This window comes from Babylonia areolata, chromosome 7, assembly GCF_041734735.1.
Source record: "Babylonia areolata isolate BAREFJ2019XMU chromosome 7, ASM4173473v1, whole genome shotgun sequence".
Lineage (NCBI taxonomy): Eukaryota > Metazoa > Mollusca > Gastropoda > Neogastropoda > Buccinidae > Babylonia > Babylonia areolata.
Genome location: NC_134882.1, coordinates 21541795 through 21569764, shown reverse-complemented (window position 1 = coordinate 21569764; position 27970 = coordinate 21541795). Strand labels below are relative to the sequence as shown.

General features: G+C 42.7%; 1 protein-coding gene across 16 annotated transcripts in view; it reads left to right on the top strand.

Annotated features, from left to right (window-relative positions):
* The window catches only part of LOC143283900 (C-Jun-amino-terminal kinase-interacting protein 4-like), a 161254-nt gene that overhangs the window by 79746 nt on the left and 53538 nt on the right, over window positions 1-27970 (top strand). For 15 of the 16 annotated variants that reach the window (XM_076590313.1, XM_076590307.1, XM_076590306.1 and 12 more), the window contains 10 exons: window positions 224-401; window positions 1942-2154; window positions 3325-3378; window positions 6334-6604; window positions 7380-7460; window positions 12902-12969; window positions 14433-14584; window positions 18060-18231; window positions 20413-20526; window positions 23815-24033. In XM_076590313.1, coding sequence (XP_076446428.1) covers window positions 224-401; window positions 1942-2154; window positions 3325-3378; window positions 6334-6604; window positions 7380-7460; window positions 12902-12969; window positions 14433-14584; window positions 18060-18231; window positions 20413-20526; window positions 23815-24033 — 1522 coding nt within the window. Of the gene's footprint in view, window positions 1-223; window positions 402-1941; window positions 2155-3324; window positions 3379-6333; window positions 6605-6645; window positions 6702-7379; window positions 7461-12901; window positions 12970-14432; window positions 14585-18059; window positions 18232-20412; window positions 20527-23814; window positions 24034-27970 lie in introns of all 16 variants that reach the window. The other variant, XM_076590299.1, reaches the window with a different exon arrangement.

Genomic DNA, 27970 nt, shown 5'->3' with positions numbered 1-27970 from the left:
GAGGGATTCATTGCCTTCAAGAGACCACACTTCAATGTCATTGTTGATGTGATGAAAGAAGATGAACAAAAATGGTGACTGCTGGACCTTTTAAAAGTTAAAAAAAAATGATAAAAGGTGGTGTAAAATCAAAGGTACCTGAAGTTGAAGATAAGAACTCGATGTTTCAAATCTTAGACTCGTTGTCAAGTGACTTCAGATCAGCTGTTGGTGTTGTGGACAGGATCACGAGAAGAATGTGGCTGACGCAGAACCAGAACGCCTGTCGTCACTGGTGTGGATCTGTACCAGCCAGCACAACACCACCCGCGTCAACGTCATTGACGCCAACAATCCTGCTGACATCCTCGACTGTTTCCGCGTCTCCTCTGCCCACATTCTCTGCATTGCCAGCATTCCAGGTGAGGTGTCTGTCATTGTGGGGTGGTTGTTTTTCTCTGTGTGGGGGCTTGAATTCCAGGTGAGGTATCTGTCATTGTGGGGTGGTTGTTTTTCTCTGTGTGTGGCCTGGAATTCCAGGTGAGGTGTCTGTCATTGTGGGGTGGTTGTTTTTCTCTGTGTGTGGCCTGGAATTCCAGGTGAGGTGTCTGTCATTGTGGGGTGGTTGTTTTTCTCTGTGTGTGGGCTGGAATTCCAGGTGAGGTATCTGTCATTGTCAGGGTTGTAGTTTTTCTCTCTGTGTGGGCTGGAATTCCAGGTGAGGTGTCTGTCATTGTGGGGTTGTTGTTTTTCTCTGTGTGTGGGCTGGAATTCCAGGTGAGGTGTCTGTCATTGTGGGGTTGTTGTTTTTCTCTGTGTGTGGGTTGGAATTCCAGGTGAGGTGTCTGTCATTGTGGGGTGGTTGTTTTTCTCTGTGTGTGGGCTGGAATTCCAGGTGAGGTGTCTGTCATTGTCAGGGTTCTTGTTTTTTTTTAAGAAAATGAGTTACTTACAATCTTTGAAGATGCTTTCCATATACATGTAATTTTGAATTATTTGCTTGTGGGTGGATTTAAGTGTAAGCTGTTTGTGTGCAACATTTGATTTTGTGACATCAAAAGTTATCTCTGAAAAGACGCTTTTTTACATCTCACCTTAAATTCTTCAAAGGGTAGTTCTCTTTGGAATGGTTTTGGTTTTATTCCTGAAATTCAGAAACATGCACTTGTGGGTGGTCTGTGGTCAAGATAGCATGTCTACAGATTTTTTATTCTGTTGATATATTTCATTTCTTAGTTGGAAATGGCTGTAAAGGTCACTGGATCCATTGAATCATAGTCTTTTTTTTTTTTTTTTTTTTGAGACAGTGTAGCAGAAGCAGCAAATGGTTCGGACAATATGCCTTTGTCTTATAAAGACCATCAGTGCTTCGTCCTTGTTTATTGTGAATCACTTTGTTTCATCAAAATATCTTCATTTGGACAAGATGCCTTTGTCTTACAAAGACCATCAGTCCTTAGTCCATGTTTAGTATGAATTAATTTGTTTCATCAAAATATCTTCTTTTTTCTTTCTTTTTTTTTTCTTGATGAAGAAACTATGCCCATTTGGCTGTTTTGATAAACTTTGCAGTGAGATTTAAGCTCAATATCCAGAAGACTATACATTTTATAACTGCAAAATGAATAGCCATAATAACTATATACAGAATATAAATAAGCATAATAACTGTATACAGAATAATAATAAACTTGGTTTTTAGCCTTCTGAGCCATTTAGTTTACATGCAGTGATACTGTAAGATTGGTAAATGGTCCAAAAGCTTAGAATCTGAGACGAAAAGGCTCAATGTCTGTAATTTCAGTAAACTTCATTTGTCTGTAACTTTTGTTCCGATAGAGTTAGAAGCATGGCCTTTTTTTTTTCTTTTCTTTTTTTTTTTTTTTTTTTTTGTTTGTTTGGTTGGTTTTTTGGGGGTTTTTTGCTGTGAGATGTAATCCAACATGTCACTGACTTTCCCAGGTGCAATGGAGTCGGATTACCCTGTGGCGGAAGAGGTGCTGAAAGCGGAGACCCCGGAGCTGCCCAAAGAGACGATCGTGTCCACAGGGGCCTCTTCCAGCTCCTCAGGGGAGAGCAGCGGGATTGGGGGCATCACCTTCGTTCAGTGCGCCACAGGCCCTGCTAGCCCCAGCCCCCAGCACTCCCCAGTCGGCTCCCCTCGCAGCTCGGCCGGTCAGTGCTGTCCCTTTACTGGTCTGTGTGTTGGGTCATGAGTGGTGTCCCTTTACTGGTCTGTGTGTTGGGTCATGAGTGGTGTCCCCTTACTGGTCTGTGTGTTGGGTCATGAGTGATGTCCCTTTCCTACTATGTGTGTTGGGTCATGAGTGGTGTCCCTTTACTAGTCTGTGTGTTGGGTCATGAGTGATGTCCCTTCCCTACTATGTGTGTTGGGTCATGAGTGGTGTCCCTTTACTGGTATGTGTGTTGGGTCATGAGTGGTGTCCCTTTCCTGGTATGTGTGTTGGGTCATGAGTGGTGTCCCTTTCCTGGTATGTGTGTTGGGTCATGAGTGGTGTCCCTTTACTGGTATGTGTGTTGGGTCATGAGTGGTGTCCCTTTACTGGTATGTGTGTTGGGTCATGAGTGGTGTCCCTTTACTGGTATGTGTGTTGGGTCATGAGTGGTGTCCCTTTACTGGTATGTGTGTTGGGTCATGAGTGGTGTCCCTTTTCTGGTCTGTGTGTTGGGTCATGAGTGGTGTCCCTTTCCTGGTATGTGTGTTGGGTCATGAGTGGTGTCCCTTTTCTGGTCTGTGTTGGGTCATGAGTGGTCTCTTTACTGTTTCATTCTGTTATACATGTTTGTGAGTGCGCATAGATGGTGTTTTAACTGAATGACTCAGAAATGGATGATCAGTGCCTTAAAAAACAGCTTTCAGTCAGATCACCCCAGGTCGGCAGCCTGTGCAAATGACTGTATTTGTTAAATTGGTCTCTGATCAGAGATAGACATTACATAAACATCAATGATGATGATTATATGTTCTTGTCATTATTGTCATCATTATCATTATTATCACTATCATCATCAGTTCAAGTAGTGGTGCTTTTTGAAGTGATGTGTGTATGATTATTTTTGTGTGTGTGTGATTGTGTGTGTGTGTCTGTGTGCACGTGCATACATTTTGGTGGGTATGTGTGTGGGGGTGTGGAGTTGAGCTTTGCATGCATGTGATCTTGCATGTGTGTATGTGCATGTGCGCACACAATGTATGTATTTTCGTGTGTGCAGGTATGTTTTGCCTTAACAATGTTAAAGGAATATTTGTCAGTTTTGCAGAAATAAAACCACTTTCTGTCTTTCTTTTTTCTTTTTTTTTTTTACCTCCCCCCACCCCTCCAGAACTGAGTGAAGAGGCGGTGTCACTTGCCAAAGCAGCAGAAAAGGTGTGCCAAGGTGAGTGCAATGCACGTTTCCGTTTGTAGTGTTGTGAGTGTGAAAAAAAGGGGGATGGGGGGATGAGGGGGTTGCTGCACTGTATTGATCGCCTCTCCCTGGGGAGAGCAGCCAGAATTTCACACACAGAAATCCTATTGATCGCCTCTCCCTGGGGAGAGTTGCCAGAATCTCACACACAGAAATCCATTGTCACAAAGAATCATAAAATGCAATACAGTACAATGGAAGAAAATTTCCTATACAGTGCATTCTGTGAATCTTCAGCATTACCCATTGCTACTGTCTGCCTGCAAAAGTGATTTCTTCTGGGTCTTGATCTTCCACACTTCTGTCATAGGCTCTGCCTTGCACAGCTGTTTAGTGGTCCACTTCATTTCTCTTGTTTACAGTTCAGCTGTCCAGCCCAGTTTAAGTCATTGGAGTCAGTTTTTCCAGTTCAGTTTTATTGTCTAGAATCATGTCTCGGTTTTTTGTTGTTGTTGTTGTTGTTTGTTTGTTTTGTTGTTGTTGTTTTTCCTTTAACATACTTTTTAGTTGATGTTTATATGGTAGAACTTATTTCCAGTCCACCCTCTGAGAAAACGAAAATGTGGCCATGATCCAGCACCACTGCAAACAATTTTCGTCCTGCTTTTCTAAGTTGGGGTCTGATTTTTTTTTTTTTTTTTTTTTTTTTTTTTTTTTAAAGAAACTGAACTAAAGAACATACCAGACTGATTTTCTGAAACAACTGTGGTAGAGTCAGTAAATAGAGACTATAGACCTGTTTTTGTCATACTTCAGTACTTACTTCCTGTTATACTTTATGGCATGTAGGACAGCCAAGATGATAATACAGGATAAACAGAAGAAAAAAAGAGATGTGCCACAATGTAGTTAAAAACCACAAAGATGATGATACAGGATAAACAGAAGAAAAAAAGAGATGTGCCACAGTGTAGTTAAAAGCCACAAAGATGATGATACAGGATAAACAGATGAAAAAGAGACGTGCCACAGTGTAGTTAAAAACCACAAAGATGATAATACAGGATAAACAGAAGAAAAAAAGAGATGTGCCACAATATAGTTAAAAACCACAAAGATGATGATACAGGATAAACAGATGAAAAAGAGACGTGCCACAGTGTAGTTAAAAACCACAAAGATGATGATACAGGATAAACAGAAGAAAAAAGAGACGTGCCACAGTGTAGTTAAAAGCCACAAAGATGATGATACAGGATAAACAGAAGAAAAAGAGATGTGCCACAGTGTAGTTAAAAACCACAAAGATGATGATACAGGATAAACAGAAGAAAAAGAGATGTGCCACAGCGTAGTTAAAAACCACAAAGATGATGATACAGGATAAACAGAAGAAAAAGAGATGTGCCACAGTGTAGTTAAAAACCACAAAGATGATGATACAGGATAAACAGAAGAAGAAAAAAGATGTGCCACAATGTAGTTAAAAACCACAAAGATGATGATACAGGATAAACAGAAGAAAAAGAGATGTGCCACAGTGTAGTTAAAAACCACAAAGATGATGATACAGGATAAACAGAAGAAAAAGAGACGTGCCACAGCGTAGTTAAAAACCACAAAGATGATGATACAGGATAAACAGAAGAAAAAGAGATGTGCCACAGTGTAGTTAAAAACCACAAAGATGATAATACAGGATAAACAGAAGAAGAAAAAAGATGTGCCACAATATAGTTAAAAACCACAAAGATGATGATACAGGATAAACAGAAGAAGAAAAAAGATGTGCCACAATGTAGTTAAAAACCACAAAGATGATGATACAGGATAAACAGAAGAAAAAGAGACGTGCCACAGCGTAGTTAAAAACCACAAAGATGATGATACAGGATAAACAGAAGAAAAAAAGAGATGTGCCACAGTGTAGTTAAAAGCCACAAAGATGATGATACAGGATAAACAGATGAAAAAGAGATGTGCCACAGTGTAGTTAAAAACCACAAAGATGATGATACAGGATAAACAGAAGAAAAAAGATGTGCCACAATATAGTTAAAAACCACAAAGATGATAATACAGGATAAACAGAAGAAAAAGAGATGTGCCACAATATAGTTAAAAACCACAAAGATGATGATACAGGATAAACAGAAGAAAAAGAGATGTGCCACAGTGTAGTTAAAAACCTCAAAGATGATGATACAGGATATACAGAAGAAGAAAGAAATGTGCCACCAGAAAGCAACAAACTGACCAGTAGCATAATCCAAAGTGCCAAGTCAGGCTACAGTGCATGCTTGTAGTGGAGTGATGGCACAGAGGAAATGCGTCCGCTTAGGAAGCGAGAGAATCTGAGCACGCTGGTTCGAATCACGGCTCAGCCGCCGATATTTTCTCCCCCTCCACTAGACCTTGAGTGGTGGTCTGGATGCTAGTCATTCGGATGAGACGATAAACCGATGTCCCGTTTGCAGCATGCATTTAGCGCACGTAAAAGAACCCACGGCAACAGAAGTGTTGTTCCTGGCAAAATTATGTGGAAAAATCCACTTCGATAGGAAAAACAAATAAAACTACATGCAGGAAAAAATAACAAAAAAATGGGTGGCGCTGTAATGTAGTGACGTGCTCTCCCTTGGGAGAGCAGCCCAAATTTCACACAGAGAAATCTGATGTGATAAAAAGAAATACAAATACAAACAAATATAAATATATTTCTGTACCTATCACTCTTAGAATATATTTCCTTTACAGAATTTTGCCAGAGGAGAACACTTCCGTTTCCATGGGTTCTTTTCCAGTGTGCCAAGTGAGTGCTGCACACAGAATCAGCTCATCCGAATAACTAGACGATCAGTTCAATTTTCCTGTCAAACCTCGGAGAAAAGGCAAGAGTGGGATTTGAACCCAGTACCCTCACAGACACTGTGTTGGCAGATGATGAGCACCTTGACCCTTGAGGCACTTTGCTCCCTTTTCCAGGAGACGCAGCGCCCTCCTCCCCCGGTGCCAGGGAAGAGGCAGAGTCCGGACCAAAGATGTACCGCGCCACCGGCTCTCCGGCTTCCTCCGGCTCCAACACCCCCACCCACGGCGGGTCAGCAGGCAAAGGGAGGCGACTGGCCCGGGAGACGACGGAGCTGGTGCGTGACGGGATCTCCCCGCTGCCCCAGGACAACGAGCTGCAGTATGGGGAGGTGGAGAAGATGTCCAGCGTCTCCCCCACCATGTGGATGGGCGGTCAGAGCGGCAGGTCAGGACAGAAGGGAACTGGAGAGGGGAGGGAGAGGGGAGGTGGACAAGATGTCCAGCGTCTCCCCCACCATGTGGATGGGCGGTCAGAGTGGCAGGTCAGGACAGGAGGGAACTGGACAGGGAGAGGGGAAGGAGAGGGGAGGTGGAGATGTCCAGCGTCTCCCCCACCATGTGGATGGGTGGTCAGAGCGGCAGGTCAGGACAGGAAACCACTGGACAGAGGGGGGGGAGAGAGGAGGGAGAGGGGGTGGACAAGATGAGCAGTGGATGTTGGAGGGGCTTTTTTGTAGTTGCTGTTTTATTTTACCAACATTGTTATTATCATTATTACTGTTAGTATTGGTACTATCTTTACTGTTGCTATTGTTATTACTACTTTGTTAGCACATTTCTACAGCATCACAAATACCAGTCAAATGCAAGAAAATGGAATCATTAGAAGGAAACCAAACTAGGCTGCTGGAGAAACATTCACAAAATCTTTTTAACTACAATGAGGACGACAAAAAACCTAAGAGGTGAATAATTGTTCTGGATATATTTCTGTGGATAGTGGCATCTTTAAGTAAGAAAATGATCTCTGACATTTCAAGAAGCAAATTGTGTGTATGTGTTTGTGTGTCGTGTGAGTCTGTATATGTGTGTATGTCAAAGCATAATTATGTGATATATATTTTCTGCAAGTGTATGTAAGATACTAGTTTATTTCTGTCAGTGGTTGATGAAATGAGTGCTGTTTTCCTGAAGTGTTTGAGCTGTGCCGTCTGTTTCAGCCTGTATGTGCACTCAGCTGTGGCGCAGTGGAGGAGGTGTCTTCACTCTGTCAAACTCAGGGACTCCATACTGGGCATTGTGTGAGTTTCACTGAAGTTTTCAATTGTTTGAAGGAGGTGTTAAAAGCATGTGGATTGATCCATATACCATGTAAAAAATGATAATAAAAATAATATATAAAAAGGGAGCTGATACCTGACCTCCACGTAAAGCCAGCATGCTGATCAGTCCGTGAGACCCTAACCCTGGGTTTGGGTGAAATGGTAACATAGAATGGGCAACCCTGGGTTTGGGTGAAACGGTAACATAGAATGGGCAACCCTGGGTTTGGGTGAAAAGCTAATATGAAATGGGCAAAAAGCAAAAAAAGATGGGCAAAAAATATATTAAAATTTTGTTTTAAAAAAAGTATTGTGTAACACAAATGAAGTCAGGGCCCATCTGTTACCAGATGATGAAGTGGGCAGTGAGTGTTCATGTGAAGATCGTGGCTGATGAAGATAATGATATGCTGATCAGGTCAGGCTTGATGTAGATAGTGATATATTCAGTTATGGATAGTATTGATAGCACCAGCAAGGTGTGAGGTAACAGCTGATGTAGATGTTAACATGTGGCTGATGTAGATTTGTAGGTGTTAACATGTGGCTGATGTAGATGTTAACATGTGGCTGATGTAGTTAACATGTGGCTGATGTAGATGTTAACATGTGGCTGATGTAGATTTGTAGATGTTAACATGTGGCTGATGTAGATGTTAACATGTGGCTGATGTAGATGTTAACATGTGGCTGATGTAGATGTTAACATGTGGCTGATGTAGATTTGTATATGTTAACATGTGGCTGATGTAGATGTTAACATGTGGCTATGTAGGTGTTAACATGTGGCTGATGTAGATGTTAACATGTGGCTATGTAGGTGTTAACATGTGGCTGATGTAGGTGTTAACATGTGGCTGATGTGGATTTGTAGGTGTTAACATGTGGCTGATGTAGGTGTTAACATGTGGCTGATGTAGATTTGTAGATGTTGACATGTGGCTGATGTAGATGTTAACATGTGGCTGGTGTAGATTTGTAGATGTTGACATGTGGCTGATGTAGGTGTTAACATGTGGCTGATGTAGATTTATACATGTTGACATGTGGCTGATGTAGATGTTAACATGTGGCTGATGTAGATGTTAACATCCCTTCTCACTGGAACGTTTCCATCCACTTTCAAAACTGCAATCGTCCGGCCTCTTCTGAAGAAACCCAACCTTGACGCAAACATTTTGAAAAACTATCGACCAGTTTCTAATCTTCCATTCATGTCCAAACTCCTTGAAAAAGCTGTCCTCAAGCAGCTTAACAACCACCTTTGTTTCAACAATCTCATCCACCCATTTCAGTCTGCCTATCGCGCTGACCATAGCACCGAAACCACTCTCCTCCACATTCTGAACAATCTACTGATAGCGTCCGACTCAGGAAAAATTTCCCTTCTCACTCTCCTCGACTTGTCAGCCGCCTTTGATACGATAGACCATTCAATCCTTCTTTCCCGTCTTCATTTTACATTTGGTATCAACGGCACTGTTCTAAACTGGTTCAAATCTTATCTTACTGATCGATTCCAGTCTGTCACTGTTGATCATTTCCAATCTGAACCCGTTAAAATCGAACATGGAGTCCCACAGGGATCTGTTTTAGGCCCAGTGCTCTTCACACTGTACACTGCTCCTCTCGCTGAAATTATCAACCGCCATAATATCAGTCATCATTCTTATGCTGATGATACTCAACTCCAGAAGAGTGATACCCCTGAAAAATTGTTGTCGCTCTTGCAAGAAACATCCAACTGCTTCCTGGACATTCGAAGCTGGATGACTCGAAATAAGTTACAATTGAACGCGGACAAAACTGAAGCAATGATCATAGGAACTAAACAAAAACTGTCTTCCATCACAATTGACACAATCAAACTTGGCAGTACATCCATCCCTCTTTCCACGTCAGTCAGGAACCTCGGTGTTGTCCTTGACAATACACTGTCCATGCAAAAATTTATCAGTCAGACATGTCAGTCCTGCTACTGTCAACTGCGACGCATCAGTGCCGTCCGGAAATATCTATCCACTGACGCAACATCTAGACTTGTCGTTTCTCTCATTCTCTCTCGCCTTGACTACTGTAACTCTTTATTGTCTGGTCTGCCTGCTTCATCCATTCAGCCCCTTCAGCGTATACAAAACTCTGCTGCCCGACTTGTCCTCAGAAAGAAAAGATCTGAGCACATCACTCCTCTTTTGCAACATCTCCACTGGCTCCCTGTCTCACACCGAATAAAGTACAAGATCAGCACTCTATGTTATAGATGCATTCACAAAATTACCCCTTCCTATCTCTGCGGCTGGCTTCACCTCTACACTCCATCTCGCTCACTACGATCGGCCTCGGATCCACTCTGTTTATGCATACCCAGATTCAAACACTCGACTATTGGCCGCCGTTCTTTCTCTGTTTCTGGACCTTGCGATTGGAATGAACTTCCTTTTTCTCTTCGTCAAGTCTCCACACTCAGCTCTTTCAAGTCTGGCCTTAAAACCCACCTCTTCCCAAAATAGCCTCCCTTGCCTGCCCTTCCTTGTCTTTAGTTTCTGCAGTATTAGAGTTATGCATGCGTGTGAATGACTGGTGCGAAAGTGCTTTGATTTGTCTCTGCACAAGATCCAGCGCTATATAAATACCATTATTATTATTATGTAGATTTGTAGGTGTTAACATGTGGCTGCTGTAGATGTTAACGTGTGGCTGATGTAGATTTGTAGATGTTAACATGTGGCTGATGTAGAAGTTAACGTGTGGCTGATGTAGATGTTAACATGTGGCTGATGTAGATTTGTAGTGTTAACATGTGGCTGATGTAGATGTTAACGTATGGCTGATTTAGATTTGTAGATGTTAACATGTGGCTGATGTAGAAGTTAATGTGTGGCTGATGTAGATGTTAACATGTGGCTGATGCAAATTTGTAGATGTTAACGTGTGGTTGATGTAGATGTTAACATGTGGCTGATGTCGATTTGTAGATGTTATCGTGTGGCTGATGTAGATGTTAACATGTGGCTGGTGTAGATTTATAGATGTTAACGTGTGGCTTATGTAGATTTGTAGATGTTAACGTGTGGCTGATGTAGATGTTAACACGTGGCTGACGTAGATGTTAACGTGTGGCCGATGTAGATGTTGACGTGTAGCTGATGTAGATTTGTAGATGTTAACACATGGCTGATGTAGATGTTGACATGTGGCTGGTGTAGATGTTAACATTTGGCTGATGTAGATTTGTAGATGTTGACATGTGGCTGATGTAGATGTTAATGTGTGGTTAATGTAGATGTTAATGTGTGGCTGATGTAGATTTGTAGATGTTAACGTGTTGCTGATGTAGATGTAAACATGTGGCTGATGTAGATGTTAACATGTGGCTGATGTAGATTTGTAGATGTTAACATGTGGCTGATGTAGATGTTAACACGTGACTGATGTAGATAGAGGGTAAGCTGGGGCTGATGGGGACAGCAAGGTGTGAGGTTACAGCTAATGTTTTAAGAAGCTTATATACAAAATAATTCATTTGTTTCTCAATTGACTTTGTTTCCATTTGGATTTTTCTTTTTATCAACTCCAAATGACATTGTGCATAATTGTAACTCTGCCCCGCAACAAGAAAAACCTGTTATCTTTCTGACATCAGTGATAAAAAAGTGTGTGTCATTTTTATGCTGGTAAACATGGGTCACATTGCTGTAAAGATGTTAACCCATTTCATCCTGGAGACTTTACAGCCGTGACAAGATTCCCTGACATGTTGGTGTGGAAAAAGGAAGAAACTTTGGTGAAAATGACCGGGTTTTCCTTCTAATTGACAGCTGGAAATACTGTCAAAAGTTAGCTGCCTTTGCTTGCGATTTATGCCTGTAGGAACATGTAACCATTCTATTGATACAAATTTTGATGTCAGAGCAATGCTGGGGTGCAGGGCTGAGTGAGTGAATGGTTGGCTGTTTGAGCCATGTCAAGGGGCCAGTGTTGAGGGCTGTTTGAGGGGTGTTGAGGCGTGTTTGAGCCACGTCAAGGGCTCAGTGTTGAGGGGTGTTTGAGCCATGTCAAGGGGTCAGTGTTGAGGGGTGTTTGAGCCATGTCAAGCGGTCAGTGTTGAGGGGTGTTTGAGCCATGTCAAGCGGTCAGTGTTGAGGCGTGTTTGAGCCACGTCAAGGGGTCAGTGTTGAGGCGTGTTTGAGCCACGTCAAGGGGTCAGTGTTGAGGGGTGTTTGAGCCATGTCAAGGGGTCAGTGTTCAGGGGTGTTTGAGCCACGTCAGGGGGTCAGTGTTGAGGGGTGTTTGACTTTGAGCCATGTCAAGGGGTCAGTGTTGAGGGGTGTTTGAGCCACATCAAGGGGTCAGTGTTGAGGGGTGTTTGAGCCATGTCAAGGGGTCAGTGTTGAGGGGTGTTTGAGCCATGTCAAGGGGTCAGTGTTGAGTGCTGTTTGAGCCATGTTAAGGGGTCAGTGTTAAGGGGTGTTTGAGCCATGTCAAGGGCTCAGTGTTGAGGGGTGTTTGAGCCATGTCAAGGGGTCAGTGTTGAGGGGTGTTTGAGCCATGTCAAGGGGTCAGTGTTGAGTGCTGTTTGAGCCATGTTAAGGGGTCAGTGTTAAGGGGTGTTTGAGCCATGTCAAGTGGTCAGTGTTGAGGCGTGTTTGAGCCACATCAAGGGGTCAGTGTTGAGGGGTGTTTGAGCCATGTCAAGGGGTCAGTGTTCAGGGGTGTTTGAGCCACGTCAGGGGGTCAGTGTTGAGGGGTGTTTGACTTTGAGCCATGTCAAGGGGTCAGTGTTGAGGGGTGTTTGAGCCACGTCAAGGGGTCAGTGTTGAGGGGTGGTTGAGCCATGTCAAGGGGTCAGTGTTGAGGGGTGTTTGAGCCACATCAAGGGGTCAGTGTTGAGGGGTGTTTGAGCCATGTCAAGGGGTCAGTGTTGATGGGTGTTTGAGCCATGTCAAGGGGTCAGTGTTGATGGGTGTTTGAGCCATGTCAAGGGGTCAGTGTTGATGGGTGTTTGAGCCACATCAAGGGGTCAGTGTTGAGGGGTGTTTGAGCCATGTCAAGGGGTCAGTGTTGAGGGGTGTTTGAGCCACATCAAGGGGTCAGTGTTGAGGGGTGTTTGAGCCATGTCAAGGGGTCAGTGTTGATGGGTGTTTGAGCCATGTCAAGGGGTCAGTGTTGAGTGCTGTTTGAGCCATGTTAAGGGGTCAGTGTTAAGGGGTGTTTGAGCCATGTCAAGGGGTCAGTGTTGAGGGGTGTTTGAGCCATGTCAAGGGGTCAGTGTTGAGGGGTGTTTGAGCCATGTCAAGGGGTCAGTGTTGAGGGGTGTTTGAGCCATGTCAAGGGGTCAGTGTTGAGGGGTGTTTGAGCCATGTCAAGGGGCCAGTTTTGAGGGGTGCAGGGCTGACTGATTGAATGGTTGGGTGTTTCAGCCACGTCAAGGGGAGAGTGTTTGTGGCACTGGCTGACGGGACTGTGGCCATATTTCACAGAGCAGCAGGTGAGTAGTGCAGGCCTGGTCAGCTGATTGCAGCTTTAAACGGAGAAGTTTTTTTGGTTTTTTTTAACATTTTTAAAATTTCATTTTGCTAGGTTGACATTTTACAACAACAGCGACATCTTAATGGACATTTATAAAAAATAAGAAATAAAAATAAAAACTGAAAAAAAACCCATAAATAGACTGATAGACAAAAACAGCCAAGCAGCTGGATTATACATAGGTTGTATGCATGTGTGTGTATGTGTGTGTTGAATATAATTATGCATTGTGTTAGGTACATTTTGGTGTGTATCTGTGACATTGATGTAATGTGTAATGTATGATATTATGTGTTTTGTAAAGGTCCTGGAGCAGTTTTCTTGATAGAGTGCTATAATTATAAGTATCTATTGTTGATACAATGTTCTATTAGGTATCCGATTTCAAGAATACAATTGAAACATTGGAAGAAGAAGAAGAAGAAAGGGATGCAGATAAAGACAAATATAGAGATCAAATGAAGTACAAGAGTAGTCAGATCAGAAATATTTACATGATAATGTCCTTCAGTTGTTTTTTCATGTACCATTCAAAGACCCAAACGCAATTAACAAAAAAAAAAAAGAGAGAAAAAAATTGTTTAGGTTTACCATTCACAAACCCAAACACAGTTTTAAAAAAAACAAATTCATTTTGTTTATTATCTTCTGACCTGCCCCCAACCACATGGTCAGTGGGACCTGAAGTATTATCTTCTGACCTGTTCCCCCAAGATGGTCAGTGGTGAAGTATTATGACGATGATTATCTTCTGACCTGTTCCCCCCAGATGGTCAGTGTTGAAGTATTATGACGATGATTCTCTTCTGACCTGGCCCCCCCAGATGGTCAGTGGGACCTGAAGTATTATCTTCTGACCTGTTCCCCCCAGATGGTCAGTGCTGAAGTATTATGACGATGATTATCTTCTGACCTGGCCCCCCAGACAGTCAATGCTGAAGTATTATGGCGATGATTATCTTCTGACCTGTCCCCCCCAGATGGTCAGTGCTGAAGTATTATGACGATGATTATCTTCTGACCTGTCCACCCCAGATGGTCAGTGGGACCTGAAGTATTATGACGATGATTATCTTCTGACCTGTCCCCCCCAGATGGTCAGTGCTGAAGTATTATGACGATGATTATCTTCTGACCTGTCCCCCAGACGGTCAGTGCTGAAGTATTATTACGATGATTATCTTCTGACCTGTCCCCCCCAGATGGTCAGTGCTGAAGTATTATGACGATGATTATCTTTTCTGACCTGTCCCCCAGACGGTCAGTGCTGAAGTATCATGACGATGATTATCTTCTGACCTGTCCCCCCCAGACGATCAGTGCTGAAGTATTATGACGATGATTATCTTCTGACCTGTCCCCCCCAGATGGTCAGTGCTGAAGTATTATGATGATGATTATCTTCTGACCTGTCCCCCCCAGACGGTCAGTGGGACCTGTTGAACTACCACCTGCTGGACCTGGGTCGGCCCAAGTCGTCCATCCGCTGCATGACTGTGGTGGCCAACAGCCGTGTGTGGTGCGGCTACAAGAACAAGGTGCACATCATCAGCCCTCAGGAAATGAGCATTGAGGTGAGTCACTCATACAGACCCAGCATGCAGATCATCAGCCCTCAGGAAATGAGCATTGAGGTGAGTCACTCATACAGACCCAGCATGCAGATCATCAGCCCTCAGGAAATGAGCATTGAGGAGAGTCACACATACACACCCAGCATGCAGATCATCAGCCTTCAGGAAATGAGCATTGAGGAGAGTCACATGCATACCCAGCATGCACATCATCAGCCCTCAGGAAATGAGCATTGAGGTGAGTCACTCATACACACCCAGCATGCACATCATCAGCCCTCAGGAAATGAGCATTGAGGAGAGTCACATGCATACCCAGCATGCAGATCATCAGCCCTCAGGAAATGAGCATTGAGGTGAGTCACTCATACACACCCAGCATGCACATCATCAGCCCTCAGGAAATGAGCTTTGAGGTGAGTCACACATACACACCCAGCATGCACATCATCAGCCCTCAGGAAATGAGCTTTGAGGTGAGTCACTCTTACATACCTAGCATGCATATCCCCTGAAAACGGGGAGTATGGCTGCATATGTTGTTGGGGTAAATAAACAAAACAGACAAACACTTAAAATGTTTCATGTCTGAGTGTGTGTGTGTGCGTGACTGAAACAAGATTGAATGACACAGGAAACGAATGATGAGTGCCCAGTGGCAGCTGTCGGTCGGCTGTTCCGAGGTAGGCAGCCTGTTGTGCAAACAACTCTGTAAAGTGTCCAGAACTTGGTCTTTGACCGAGGATGAACGCTATATAAGTATCTGTACCATAGCTCTGTGTCACCATTTATCTTGTTTCATCATCACCATCGTTTCATTTTCAATTTCGAAGAGGTGTCAAGAGTGTGTGGGATGATCCATATACTGCTAGACCATATCTGCTGGTGAACAAAAAAATCATTTATATTTTTTCCCCTGTCAAAACTTGTTGATTTGATGCCTTTATTGAGGTTTTTCTTTTGTGTGTGTGCGTTTTGTTTTGTTTTTTCTTTTTTAGCACTCCGGAATTGTAAGTAGCCCATGGAACAGTTTTTTGGCTGCATGTCCCAGTTTGTACCTTATCAGTTTGATGTACTGTGTGCATTGACATTATTGGCAGGGTTTTTGTAATCCTCTGATAGAATGGTCAACACCTGAGGCAGACTCTGGGTTTAGGTACTTCAGTATGACTGTAACTGTGCTTGTGGTTTTTGTAAATACCATTTTTGTTTCCAGGTCGTGGGTTGGAACAGTGTTGTTTGTAGTGATTAGAAGAGTTGTAACCCCTGACAGGGCTGGGGGCGGTGTCAGCTGACCTCTTTTCTGTATTACTCTTTTTGTCACAACAGATTTATCTGTGTGAAATTCAGGCTGCTCTCCCCAGGGAGAGCACGTCGCTACACTGAGAGCACCACCCATTTTGTTTTGTATTTTTTCCTGTCTGCAGTTTATTTGATTTCCTATCGAAGTGGATTTTTCTACAAAATTTAGACAGGGATAACCCTTTTGTTGCTGTGGGTTCTTTTATGTGCGCAAAGTGCATGCTGCACACAGGACCTCCATTTATTGTCCCATCTGAATGACTAGCATCCAGACCAGCACTCAAGGTCTTGTGGAGGGGGAGAAAATACTGGCGACTGTGCTCGGATTCGAACCAGTGCGCTCAGAATCTCTTGTTTCCCAGGTAGACGCATTACCTTTAGGCCATGACTCCATGTGAAGATAATGTTTTGTATGTAGAATATTTTTAAAATTTTGAAATAAAAACATACATTCTTGATGATTTGTATGTATTTTATAATACCATGGCATGATACGCATGTGTATTTATAGTATGAATTTTATTATGATTTATAGTTTTCATAACAAGAATGAGAAGCATACATGCTCATCTATCGAGAAAGAAAAAAGAAATCAAGCATATTTTCTGCAGACAAGCATATATACATTCAGGCACATATACACATAACAGTATGAACATCATCATATATACATATTCGCATACATTTATACACAGATATACAATCACGCATGCATACTTCCATTCATTTATCAAATTAGATCATGTTACTTATGGCCCATTCATTACATCAAATCATGTTACTTATTGCCCTCTCATTACATCAAATCATGTTACCTATTGCCCATTCATTACATCAAATCATGTTACTTGTTGCCCATTCAATTTATTCATTTGTATTACTATATAAACATCACAGAATAATGTGTCCACATATTGTCATCCTGAGAGGTGTAGCACACTGTACTCAAATTGTATTCCAGCATGAGGGATTCTGGAGGTGTACTCATTGTAGGGTGGGAGCAATGAAGTGTGACACCGTTCTTTATAGCGGTCAAAGAAATATCTATGCAGCTTAGAGAATGTGGGAATTTTAACATTATGATCAAGAGAAGTCTTTGTGTGTTCCTATAAATGTTCCTCTTTGTGAGGCAGTGTTATTGATCAGAGTATAATATTTATTCATTCAGATAAAAATATTTAGAGTGACAAACTCTCTTTCCACTTGACTTCTTCCAACTTTTTAAATATATTGACAACAAAAGTATTGCTACACATTTTCATAGTCTGTCCCAAAATCCATCTCTGGATAATGCAGACATCAGTGTTTTATTGGAACCCATTTGAATGACATTTCTTGATTTTGTTAAATAGATTTGTTCATGAGATGGTGGTTACATTCTTTGTTTCAGTTTAACAAGCTAAGAACACACACACACACACACACACACACTTTCATGCTTGTAAACATATGCATAAATGTGCTCATGCTAACAGGCAAATACTCTGGAAATGAGTTCATATATACTTGAGGTTTTGCAAAATATTGTGAGCATTTTTTATTTAGAAAATGTTGTCAGCAACAATAATTTCAAATACACATGCGAAGCTTTTTCTATAATATAAAACAGCAGCAGTTTAATTAGAACTTATTGAGATCTGACTGCTTTCTTTGTCCCTCTAGTTTATCACTGGCACTCTTTTCGTACATCTCAAAGTCGTCAAACATTTATTGTTTGAAACTGCTTCCTGTAGACAGCACATTTCTGATAGAGTTTTTCTTCTGTATTTTTAAGGTAGAGTTCTTCTTCTTCTGTTATTTAAGGTAGAGTTCTTCTTCTTCTGATTTAAGGGCTGCAAATTCCATATCCAGTCATAACAAATTGGTTTTAAACATGTGTATCAATTTTGAATAAACACGTATATCAATTTTGAATAAACACCTGTATTAATTTTGAACCCACCCACTCAAGTCATAGCTGAGTTAGTTTCCAGGATACTAGTTACAGGTATGGTGACAAAGTGACCATTGTTATTAGCAGAAGGCTCAGCAGAGGGGGGGGGGATAGGCTCAGGAGCAGTCATATGAGAGTAATGCCATGGAATAGATGCAGATGATGGGTCAGCAAAAATGGGACAGTCAGGAAAAAAAAAGGCACATCAGTGACTTGATTGTAATCCCAATGTTTTTTCAGACCAGCTTCGATGCTCACCCACGAAAGGAGAGCCAGGTGCGGCAGTTGGCGTGGGTGGGTGACGGGGTGTGGGTGTCGATACGACTGGACAGCACACTGAGACTGTACCATGCCTACACTCACCAACACCTGCAGGACGTGGACATCGAGCCCTACGTCAGCAAGATGCTGGGTGAGGCTGTCTGTCCTTGTTGTGTTGTTGTTTTTGTCTTGATGTCTGTGTAACATCGAGCCCTACGTCAGCAAGATGCTGGGTGAGGCTGTCTGTCCTTGTTGTGTTGTTGTTTTTGTCTTGTTGTCTGTGTAACATCGAGCCCTATGTCAGCAAGATGCTGGGTGAGGCTGTCTGTCCTTGTTGTGGTGTTCTTTTTGTCTTGATGTCTGTGTAACATCGAGCCCTACATCAGCAAGATGCTGGGTGAGGCTGTCTGTCCTTGTTGTGTTGTTGTTTTTGTCTTGTTGTCTGTGTAACATCGAGCCCTACGTCAGCAAGATGCTGGGTGAGGCTGTCTGTCCTTGTTGTGTTGTTGTTTTTGTCTTGTTGTCTGTGTAACATCGAGCCCTATGTCAGCAAGATGCTGGGTGAGGCTGTCTGTCCTTGTTGTGGTGGTCTTTTTGTCTTGATGTCTGTGTAACATCGAGCCCTACGTCAGCAAGATGCTGGGTGAGGCTGTCTGTCCTTGTTGTGGTGGTCTTTTTGTCTTGATGTCTGTGTCTGTGTGTGTTTGATTTTTTGTATTTACTTATTCATACTATATGTCTACTTATTTATTTATGTTATCATTACTACTATTTATATCATTATTTTATTTTATTTTATTTTAACTCTTTTTCTCTTTTATCATATTTCATTTATTGTATTTTCTTTCAAGGTCTGACTAAGCATGTTGGGTAATGCTGCTGGTCAGGTATCTGCTTTACGGACGTGATGTAGTGTATTTGGATTTGTCAGAACACTGTGGTACCTCCTTGAGGAACTGAACTGAACTGAATGAAGTTGGTCTGAACTCACATGCATGCATGCACAGGGGAGACTGTCATGACTAAGATGTGTTGGTGTCCTGCGTGAAAATGAAACGGGTATATTTTTATGGTAATGTTTGTGTGCATTTCCATTGTCCTGTGCCCAACGGCAAACAGTTTGGGGCAAGTTGAAACCAGTCCACTTTTTTCAAAGCCCATTGCAACATGTATAGAGTGTGTACATGTGGGGCATTAACATTAATGAGTTGTGTTTGTGTGGTGTGTACTGGATTAATGTTGACATGTAGTGTTTGTGTGATGTGTACTGTGTGTGTGTGTGATTAATGTTGATGTGTAGTGTTTGTTTGATGTGTACTGTGTGGGGGATTAACGTTGACATGCAGTGTGTGTGTGATGTGTACTGTGTGAGTGGGGGATTAACGTTGACGTGCAGTGTGTGTGTGATGTGTACTGTGTGTATGGGGGATTAACGTTGATGTGTAGTGTTTGTGTGATGTGTACTGTGTGTGTGTGGGATTAACTTTGATGTGCAGTGTTTATGTGATGTGTACTGTGTGTGGGGGGGATTAACATTGACATGTAGTGTTTGTGTGATGTGTACTGTGTGTGGGGGGGATTAAATTTGATGTGCAGTGTTTGTGTACTGTGTGTGTGTGTGGGGGGGGGATTAACGTTGACATGTAGTGTTTGTGCGATGTGTACTGTGTGGGGGGGATTAACTTTGATGTGCAGTGTTTGTGTGATGTGTACTGTGTGGGGGATTAACGTTGACATGCAGTGTTTGTGTGATGTGTACTGTGTGGGGGTGGGGATTAATGTTGACGTGTAGTGTTTGTGTGATGTGTACTGTGTGGGGGGGATTAACTTTGATGTGCAGTGTTTGTGTGATGTGTACTGTGTGGGGGGGATTAACTTTGATGTGCAGTGTTTGTGTGATGTGTACTGTGTGTGGAATTAACGTTGACATGTAGCGTTTGTGTGATGTGTACTGTGTGGGGGATTAACGTTGACATGTAGTGTTTGTGTGATGTGTACTGTGTGTGGGGGGGATTAACTTTGATGTGCAGTGTTTGTGTGATGTCTCTGTGTGGGATTAATGTTGACGTGCAGTGTGTGTGTGATGTGTACTGTGTGTGGGGGGGATTAACGTTGACGTGTAGTGTTTGTGTGATGTGTACTGTGTGGGGAATTAACGTTGACGTGTAGTGTTTGTGTGATGTGTACTGTGTGTGGGGGGATTAACTTTAACACGTAGTGTTTGTGTTATGTGTACTATGTGGGGAATTAACGTTGACGTGTAGTGTTTGTGCCTTATAATGTGTGTATGGGGGGATTAACGTTGACGTGCAGTGTGTGTGTGATGATGAAGGCACTGGCAAGCTGGGGTTCTCCTTTGTGCGCATCACCGCCATGCTGATCTCCTGCAACAGACTGTGGATCGGAACTGGCAACGGTGTCATCATCTCCGTGCCTCTTTCAGAAAGTAAGTCATCATCTCCATGCTTCTTTCAGAAAGTAAGTCATCATCTCCATGCCTCTCTCAGAAAGTAAGTCATCATCTCCATGCCTCTTTCAGAAAGTAAGTCATCATCTCCGTGCCTCTCTCAGAAAGTAAGTCATCATCTCTGTGCCTGTCTCAGAAAGTAAGTATCTCTCTGCCTCTCTCAGAAAGTAAGTCATCATCTCCGTGCCTCTCTCAGAAAGTAAGTCATCATCTCCATGCCTCTTTCAGAAAGTAAGTCATCATCTCCATGCTTCTTTCAGAAAGTAAGTCATCATCTCCGTGCCTGTCTCAGAAAGTAAGTCATCATCTCCATGCCTCTTTCAGAAAGTAAGTCATCATCTCCGTGCCTCTCTCAGAAAGTAAGTCATCATCTCTGTGCCTGTCTCAGAAAGTAAGTATCTCTCTGCCTCTCTCAGAAAGTAAGTCATCATCTCCGTGCCTCTCTCAGAAAGTAAGCCATCATCTCCATGCCTCTTTCAGAAAGTAAGTCATCATCTCCATGCCTCTTTCAGAAAGTAAGTCATCATCTCTATGCCTCTTTCAGAAAGTAAGTCATCATCTCCTTTCCTCTTTCAGAAAGTAAGTCATCATTTCTGTACCTCTCTCAGAAAGTAAGCCATCATCTCCGTGCCTCTCTCAGAAAGTAAGTCATCATCTCTGTGCCTCTTTCAGAAAGTAAGTCATCATCTCCATGCCTCTTTCAGAAAGTAAGTAATAATCTCTGTGCCTCTTTCAGAAAGTAAGTCATCATCTCTGTGCCTCTCTCAGAAAGTAAGTCATCATCTCAGTGCCTCTCTCAGAAAGTAAGTCATCATCTCCATGCCTCTTTCAGAAAGTAAGACATCATCTCCGTGCCTCTCTCAGAAAGTAAGTCACCATCTCTGTGCCTCTCTCAGAAAGTAAGTCATCATCTCCGTGCCTCTCTCAGAAAGTAAGTCATCATCTCTGTGCCTCTTTCAGAAAGTAAGCCATCATCTCCGTGCCTCTCTCAGAAAGTAAGTCATCATCTCTGTGCCTCTTTCAGAAAGTAAGTCATCATCTCCATGCCTCTTTCAGAAAGTAAGTCATCATCTCTGTGCCTCTTTCATAAAGTAAGCCATCATCTCCATGCCTCTCTCAGAAAGTAAGTTATCATCTGCATGCCGCTTTCAGAAAGTAAGACAACATCTCTGTGCCTCTTTCAGAAAGTAAGCCATCATCTCCGTGCCTCTTTCAGAAAGTAAGCCATCATCTCAGTGCCTCTTTCAGAAAGTAAGTCATCATCTCCTTTCCTCTTTCAGAAAGTAAGCCATCATCTCCGTGCCTCTTTCAGAAAGTAAGTCCTGGCACTGAATTCTACTCCTGGTGTTACTATTGGCTTTTTTTTGTTTGTTTTTGGTTGATTGGTTGGTGGGGTGTGGAGCTGTATATTTTTTGTGTTTGTTTTTAATTTACTGGAAATTGATCATCTAGTCATTTGGATGAGCAGCATGTACTTGGCACACTGAAAAAGAACTGATGGGAAAATTAAGTTTTGTCCTGTGGCAAAATTTTGTAGAAGAAATCCACCCTGACTAGCAGGTCAGCACATATGTTGAACTGGTAGATTGGAAAGATCTCCACCTTCTGCCCACCAGGTGCCATTATTGAGATTTGAACCTGGGACACTCAGATTGAAAGTCCAATGCTTTAACCACTGGGCTGTTACACCCGTCCAAGAGAACAGATTGCATGACTAAACCACAGTGATGTAACAGGACCTGTGTTCCATGACATGACCAAAGCACAGGGAAGTAACAGGACCTGTGTTTCATGACAGGACCAAAGCACAGGGAAGTAACAGGACCTGTGTTTCATGACAGGACCAAAGCACAGGGAAGTAACAGGACCTGTGTTTCATGACAGGACTAAACCACAGGGATGTAACAGGACCTGTGTTTCATGACAGGACCAAAGCACAGGGATGTAACAGGACCTGTGTTTCATGACAGGACCAAAGCACAGGGATGTAACAGGACCTGTGTTCCATGACATGACCAAACCACAGGGAAGTAACAGGACCTGTGTTTCATGACAGGACTAAACCACAGGGATGTAACAGGACCTGTGTTCCATGACAGGACCAAAGCACAGTGATGTAACAGGACCTGTGTTCCATGACATAACCAAACCACAGGGATGTAACACAGTGATGTAACAGGACCAGTGTTTCATGACAGGACCAAAGCACAGGGATGTAACACAGTGATGTAACAGGACCTGTGTTCCATGACATGACCAAAGCACAGGGATGTAACACAGTGGTGTAACAGGACCTGTGTTTCATGATATGACCAAAGCACAGGGATGTAACAGGACCTGTGTTCCATGACACGACCAAAGCACAGGGAAGTAACAGGACCTGTGTTCCATGACACGACCAAAGCACAGGGATGTAACAGGACCTGTGTTTCATGACAGGACCAAAGCACAGGGAAGTAACAGGACCTGTGTTTTCATGACAGGACTAAACCACAGGGATGTAACAGGACCTGTGTTTCATGACATGACTAAAGCACAGGGAAGTAACAGGACCTGTGTTCCATGACAGGACCAAAGCACAGGGATGTAACAGGACCTGTGTTTCATGACATGACCAAAGCACAGAGATGTAACAGGACCTGTGTTTCATGACATGACCAAAGCACAGAGATGTAACAGGACCTGTGTTTCATGACATGACCAAAGCACAGGGAAGAAACAGGACCTGTTTCCATGACAGGAACAAAGCACAGGGATGTAACAGGACCTGTGTTTCATGACAGGACCAAAGCACAGGGAAGTAACAGGACCTGTGTTTCATGACATGACCAAAGCACAGTGAAGTAACAGGACCTGTGTTCCATGACATGAGCAAAGCACAGTGATGTAACAGGACCTGTGTTCCATGACATGACCAAAGCACAGGGAAGTAACAGGGCGTGTGTTTCATGACATGACCAAAGCACAGGGATGTAACAGGACCTGTGTTCCATGACAGGACCAAAGCACAGGGATGTAACAGGACCTGTGTTTCATGACAGGTCCAAAGCACAGGGATGTAACACAGTGATGTAACAGGACCTGTGTTTCATGACAGGTCCAAAGCACAGGGATGTAGCACAGTGCTGTAACAGGACCGGTGTTCCATGACTGGACCAAAGCACAGGGATGTAACACAGTGATGTGACAGAGGACCTGTGTTCCATGACTGGACCAAAGCACAGGGATGTAACACAGTGACATGTGACAGAGGACTTGTGTTTCCAGGCAACAAGCAGGCGGTGACGACATCAGGGGCGGGGACTGATGGAGGGGAAGGGTCATCAGGGTCAGGGGGTCGGCCTGGAGGGGTCATCCGTGTGTACAGCAACGCTCAGACGGACAGCGTGACGCCGGCCTCCTTCACACCCTACTGCTCCATGGCCCAGGCGCAGCTTTCATTCCATGGGCACAAGGACGCCGTCAAGTTCTTCGTGGCCGTGCCAGGTGGGGGTGCTCAGTGCTGTTGTTCTTCTTCTTCTTGTTTGTCAGTTGTTTTGTTGTTGTGTCAGTTGTTTTGTTGTTGTGTCAGTTGTTTTTCAGTTGTTTTGTTGTTGTGTGTGTGAGTTTGGTTTCGTTTTTTTAACTAATTATTATTGTTTTCAGTTATGTCTGTGTGGGTGTGCATATTTTTTGTTGTTGTGTATGGGTTTTAGGGGTTTGTTTCTTTATTTGTTTGTTTGGGGGTTTTTTGTGTGTGTGTGTTTTTTTTTCATTGTTTTCAGTTACATTTTGAATTTTGGGAAGGTGGATCAACTGTAGTTTGAGACCTTTATTTCTGTTGGTATCATGGAAAATGCTTCTGTGTGCTGCTGTTCCGTGCATTGCATGAGGTCTGTGGTTCAGTACAGAGCTGGAAGTGGAAGAGTATTGTACTGGTTTGCATTGTGAAGTAAGCGTTTTGCTTTTTGAGTGTGTTGAAGTGAGACCGGTGAAAAGGGGGATGCATGTCCGTGAGGATGTTTTTGGTGGGAGAAACATGTGTATGTGTGTGATTACACACACTCACACACACACACACACACACACACAGTTTGCCTTCATTGTCAGTTCATTCCATCAACCTTGCTATTTGCCTTTTGCTTTATTCTTTCCAGTCATTTTCTGCCATCACCTCCTTACATGTTTTCCATGTGGACCTTTCCTTTACATTACTGACTGTTTTTATTTTGTGCAGCTCTTGTGCTTTTCATTCACACTGTATGTTGTCATTCAGTGTTACAGTGTAACAACAGGGCCACACAAACCTTGTTCTCTGAATGAAATGTATGTTGTCTTTAGTGTAACAACAGGGCCACACAAACCTTGTTCTCTGAATGATATGTATGTTGTCTTTAGTGTAACAACAGGGCCACACAAACCTTGTTCTCTGAATGATATGTATGTTGTCTTTAGTGTAACAACAGGGCCACACAAACCTTGTTCTCTGAATGAAATGTATGTTGTCTTTAGTGTAACAACAGGGCCACACAAACCTTGTTCTCTGAATGAAATGTATGTTGTCCTTCAGTGTTACAGTGTAACAACAGGGCCTCACAAACCTTGTTCTCTGAATGAAATGTATGTTGTCTTTAGTGTAACAACAGGGCCACACAAACCTTGTTCTCTGAATGAAATGTATGTTGTCTTTAGTGTAACAACAGGGCCACACAAACCTTGTTCTCTGAATGAAATGTATGTTGTCCTTCAGTGTTACAGTGTAACAACAGGGCCTCACAAACCTTGTTCTCTGAATGAAATGTATGTTGTCTTTAGTGTAACAACAGGGCCACACAAACCTTGTTCTCTGAATGAAATGTATGTTGTCCTTCAGTGTAGCAGTGTAACAACAGGGCCTCACAAACCTTGTTCTCTGAATGAAATGTATGTTGTCCTTCAGTGTAGCAGTGTAACAACAGGGCCTCACAAACCTTGTTCTCTGAATGAAATGTATGTTGTCTTTAGTGTAACAACAGGGCCACACAAACCTTGTTCACTGAATGAAATGTATGTTGTCCTTCAGTGTTACAGTGTAACAACAGGGCCACGCAAACCTTGTTCTCTGAATGATATGTATGTTGTCTTTAGTGTAACAACAGGGCCACACAAACCTTGTTCTCTGAATGAAATGTATGTTGTCCTTCAGTGTAGCAGTGTAACAGCAGGGCCACACAAACCGTGTTCCCTGAATGATATGTATGTTGTCCTTCAGTGTAGCAGTGTAACAACAGGGCCTCACAAACCTTGTTCTCTGAATGATATGTATGTTGTCTTTAGTGTAACAACAGGGCCACACAAACCTTGTTCTCTGAATGAAATGTATGTTGTCTTTAGTGTAACAACAGGGCCACACAAACCTTGTTCTCTGAATGATATGTATGTTGTCTTTAGTGTAACAACAGGGCCACACAAACCTTGTTCTCTGAATGAAATGTATGTTGTCTTTAGTGTAACAACAGGGCCACACAAACCTTGTTCTCTGAATGAAATGTATGTTGTCCTTCAGTGTTACAGTGTAACAACAGGGCCTCACAAACCTTGTTCTCTGAATGAAATGTATGTTGTCTTTAGTGTAACAACAGGGCCACACAAACCTTGTTCTCTGAATGAAATGTATGTTGTCTTTAGTGTAACAACAGGGCCACACAAACCTTGTTCTCTGAATGAAATGTATGTTGTCCTTCAGTGTTACAGTGTAACAACAGGGCCTCACAAACCTTGTTCTCTGAATGAAATGTATGTTGTCTTTAGTGTAACAACAGGGCCACACAAACCTTGTTCTCTGAATGAAATGTATGTTGTCCTTCAGTGTAGCAGTGTAACAACAGGGCCTCACAAACCTTGTTCACTGAATGAAATGTATGTTGTCCTTCAGTGTAGCAGTGTAACAACAGGGCCTCACAAACCTTGTTCTCTGAATGAAATGTATGTTGTCTTTAGTGTAACAACAGGGCCACACAAACCTTGTTCACTGAATGAAATGTATGTTGTCCTTCAGTGTTACAGTGTAACAACAGGGCCACGCAAACCTTGTTCTCTGAATGATATGTATGTTGTCTTTAGTGTAACAACAGGGCCACACAAACCTTGTTCTCTGAATGAAATGTATGTTGTCCTTCAGTGTAGCAGTGTAACAGCAGGGCCACACGAACCGTGTTCCCTGAATGATATGTATGTTGTCCTTCAGTGTAGCAGTGTAACAACAGGGCCACGCAAACCTTGTTCTCTGAGTGAAATGTATGTTGTCTTTAGTGTAACAACAGAGCCACACAAACCTTGTTCTCTGAGTGAAATGTATGTTGTCCTTCAGTGTAGCAGTGTAACAACAGGACCACGCAAACCTTGTTGTCTGTTAGAAGTTGTGAACACGACCCTAGTTATGTGTCAGTAGCTGTGGAGACAAGAATGTGGGAGCTATTTGTACAGACTGTCATAGTCTGTAAATGTCAGTAGCTGTGGAGACCAGAATGTGGGAGCTATCTGCGCAGACTGTCATTGTCTGTTAATGTCTGTACCCTTTTGCCAGCACTTACTGCTCTGTGTCTCTGTTTCTTCTGTGTTGTGCACTGTTGTCTGTGTTATTCCACATGCTGTGTCTGTCATTTCCTCATTTCTATCTCACCTGTTGTCTGTGTTATTCCATGTGCTGTGTCTGTCATTTCCTCATTTCTATCTCACCTTTTGTCTGTGTTATTCCATGTGCTGTGTGTGTCATTTCCTCATTTCTGTCTCACCTTTTGTCTGTGTTATTCCATGTGCTGTGTCTGTCATTTTCTCATTTCTGTCTCACTTTTGTCTGTGTTATTCCGTGTGTTGTGTGTGTCATTTCCTCATTTCTGTCTCACCTTTTGTCTGTGTTATTCCAGGTGCAATGTGTGTCATTTCTGTCTCACCTTTTGTCTGTGTTATTCCAGGTGCAATGTGTGTCATTTCCTCATTTCTGTCTCACCTTTTGTCTGTGTTATTCCAGGTGCAATGTGTGTCATTTCCTCATTTCTGTCTCACCTTTTGTCTGTGTTATTCCGTGTGTTGTGTGTGTCATTTCCTCATTTCTATCTCACCTTTTGTCTGTGTTATTCCACGTGCTGTGTGTGTGTCATTTCCTCATTTCTATCTCACCTTTTGTCTGTGTTATTCCAGGTGCAATGTGTGTCATTTCCTCATTTCTATCTCACCTTTTGTTTGTGTTATTCCACATGCTGTGTCTGTCATTTCCTCATTTCTATCTCACCTTTTGTCTGTGTTATTCCGTGTGCTGTGTGTGTCATTTCCTCATTTCTATCTCACCTTTTGTCTGTGTTATTCCAGGTGCAATGTGTGTCATTTCCTCATTTCTATCTCACCTTTTGTTTGTGTTATTCCACATGCTGTGTCTATCATTTCCTCATTTCTATCTCACCTTTTG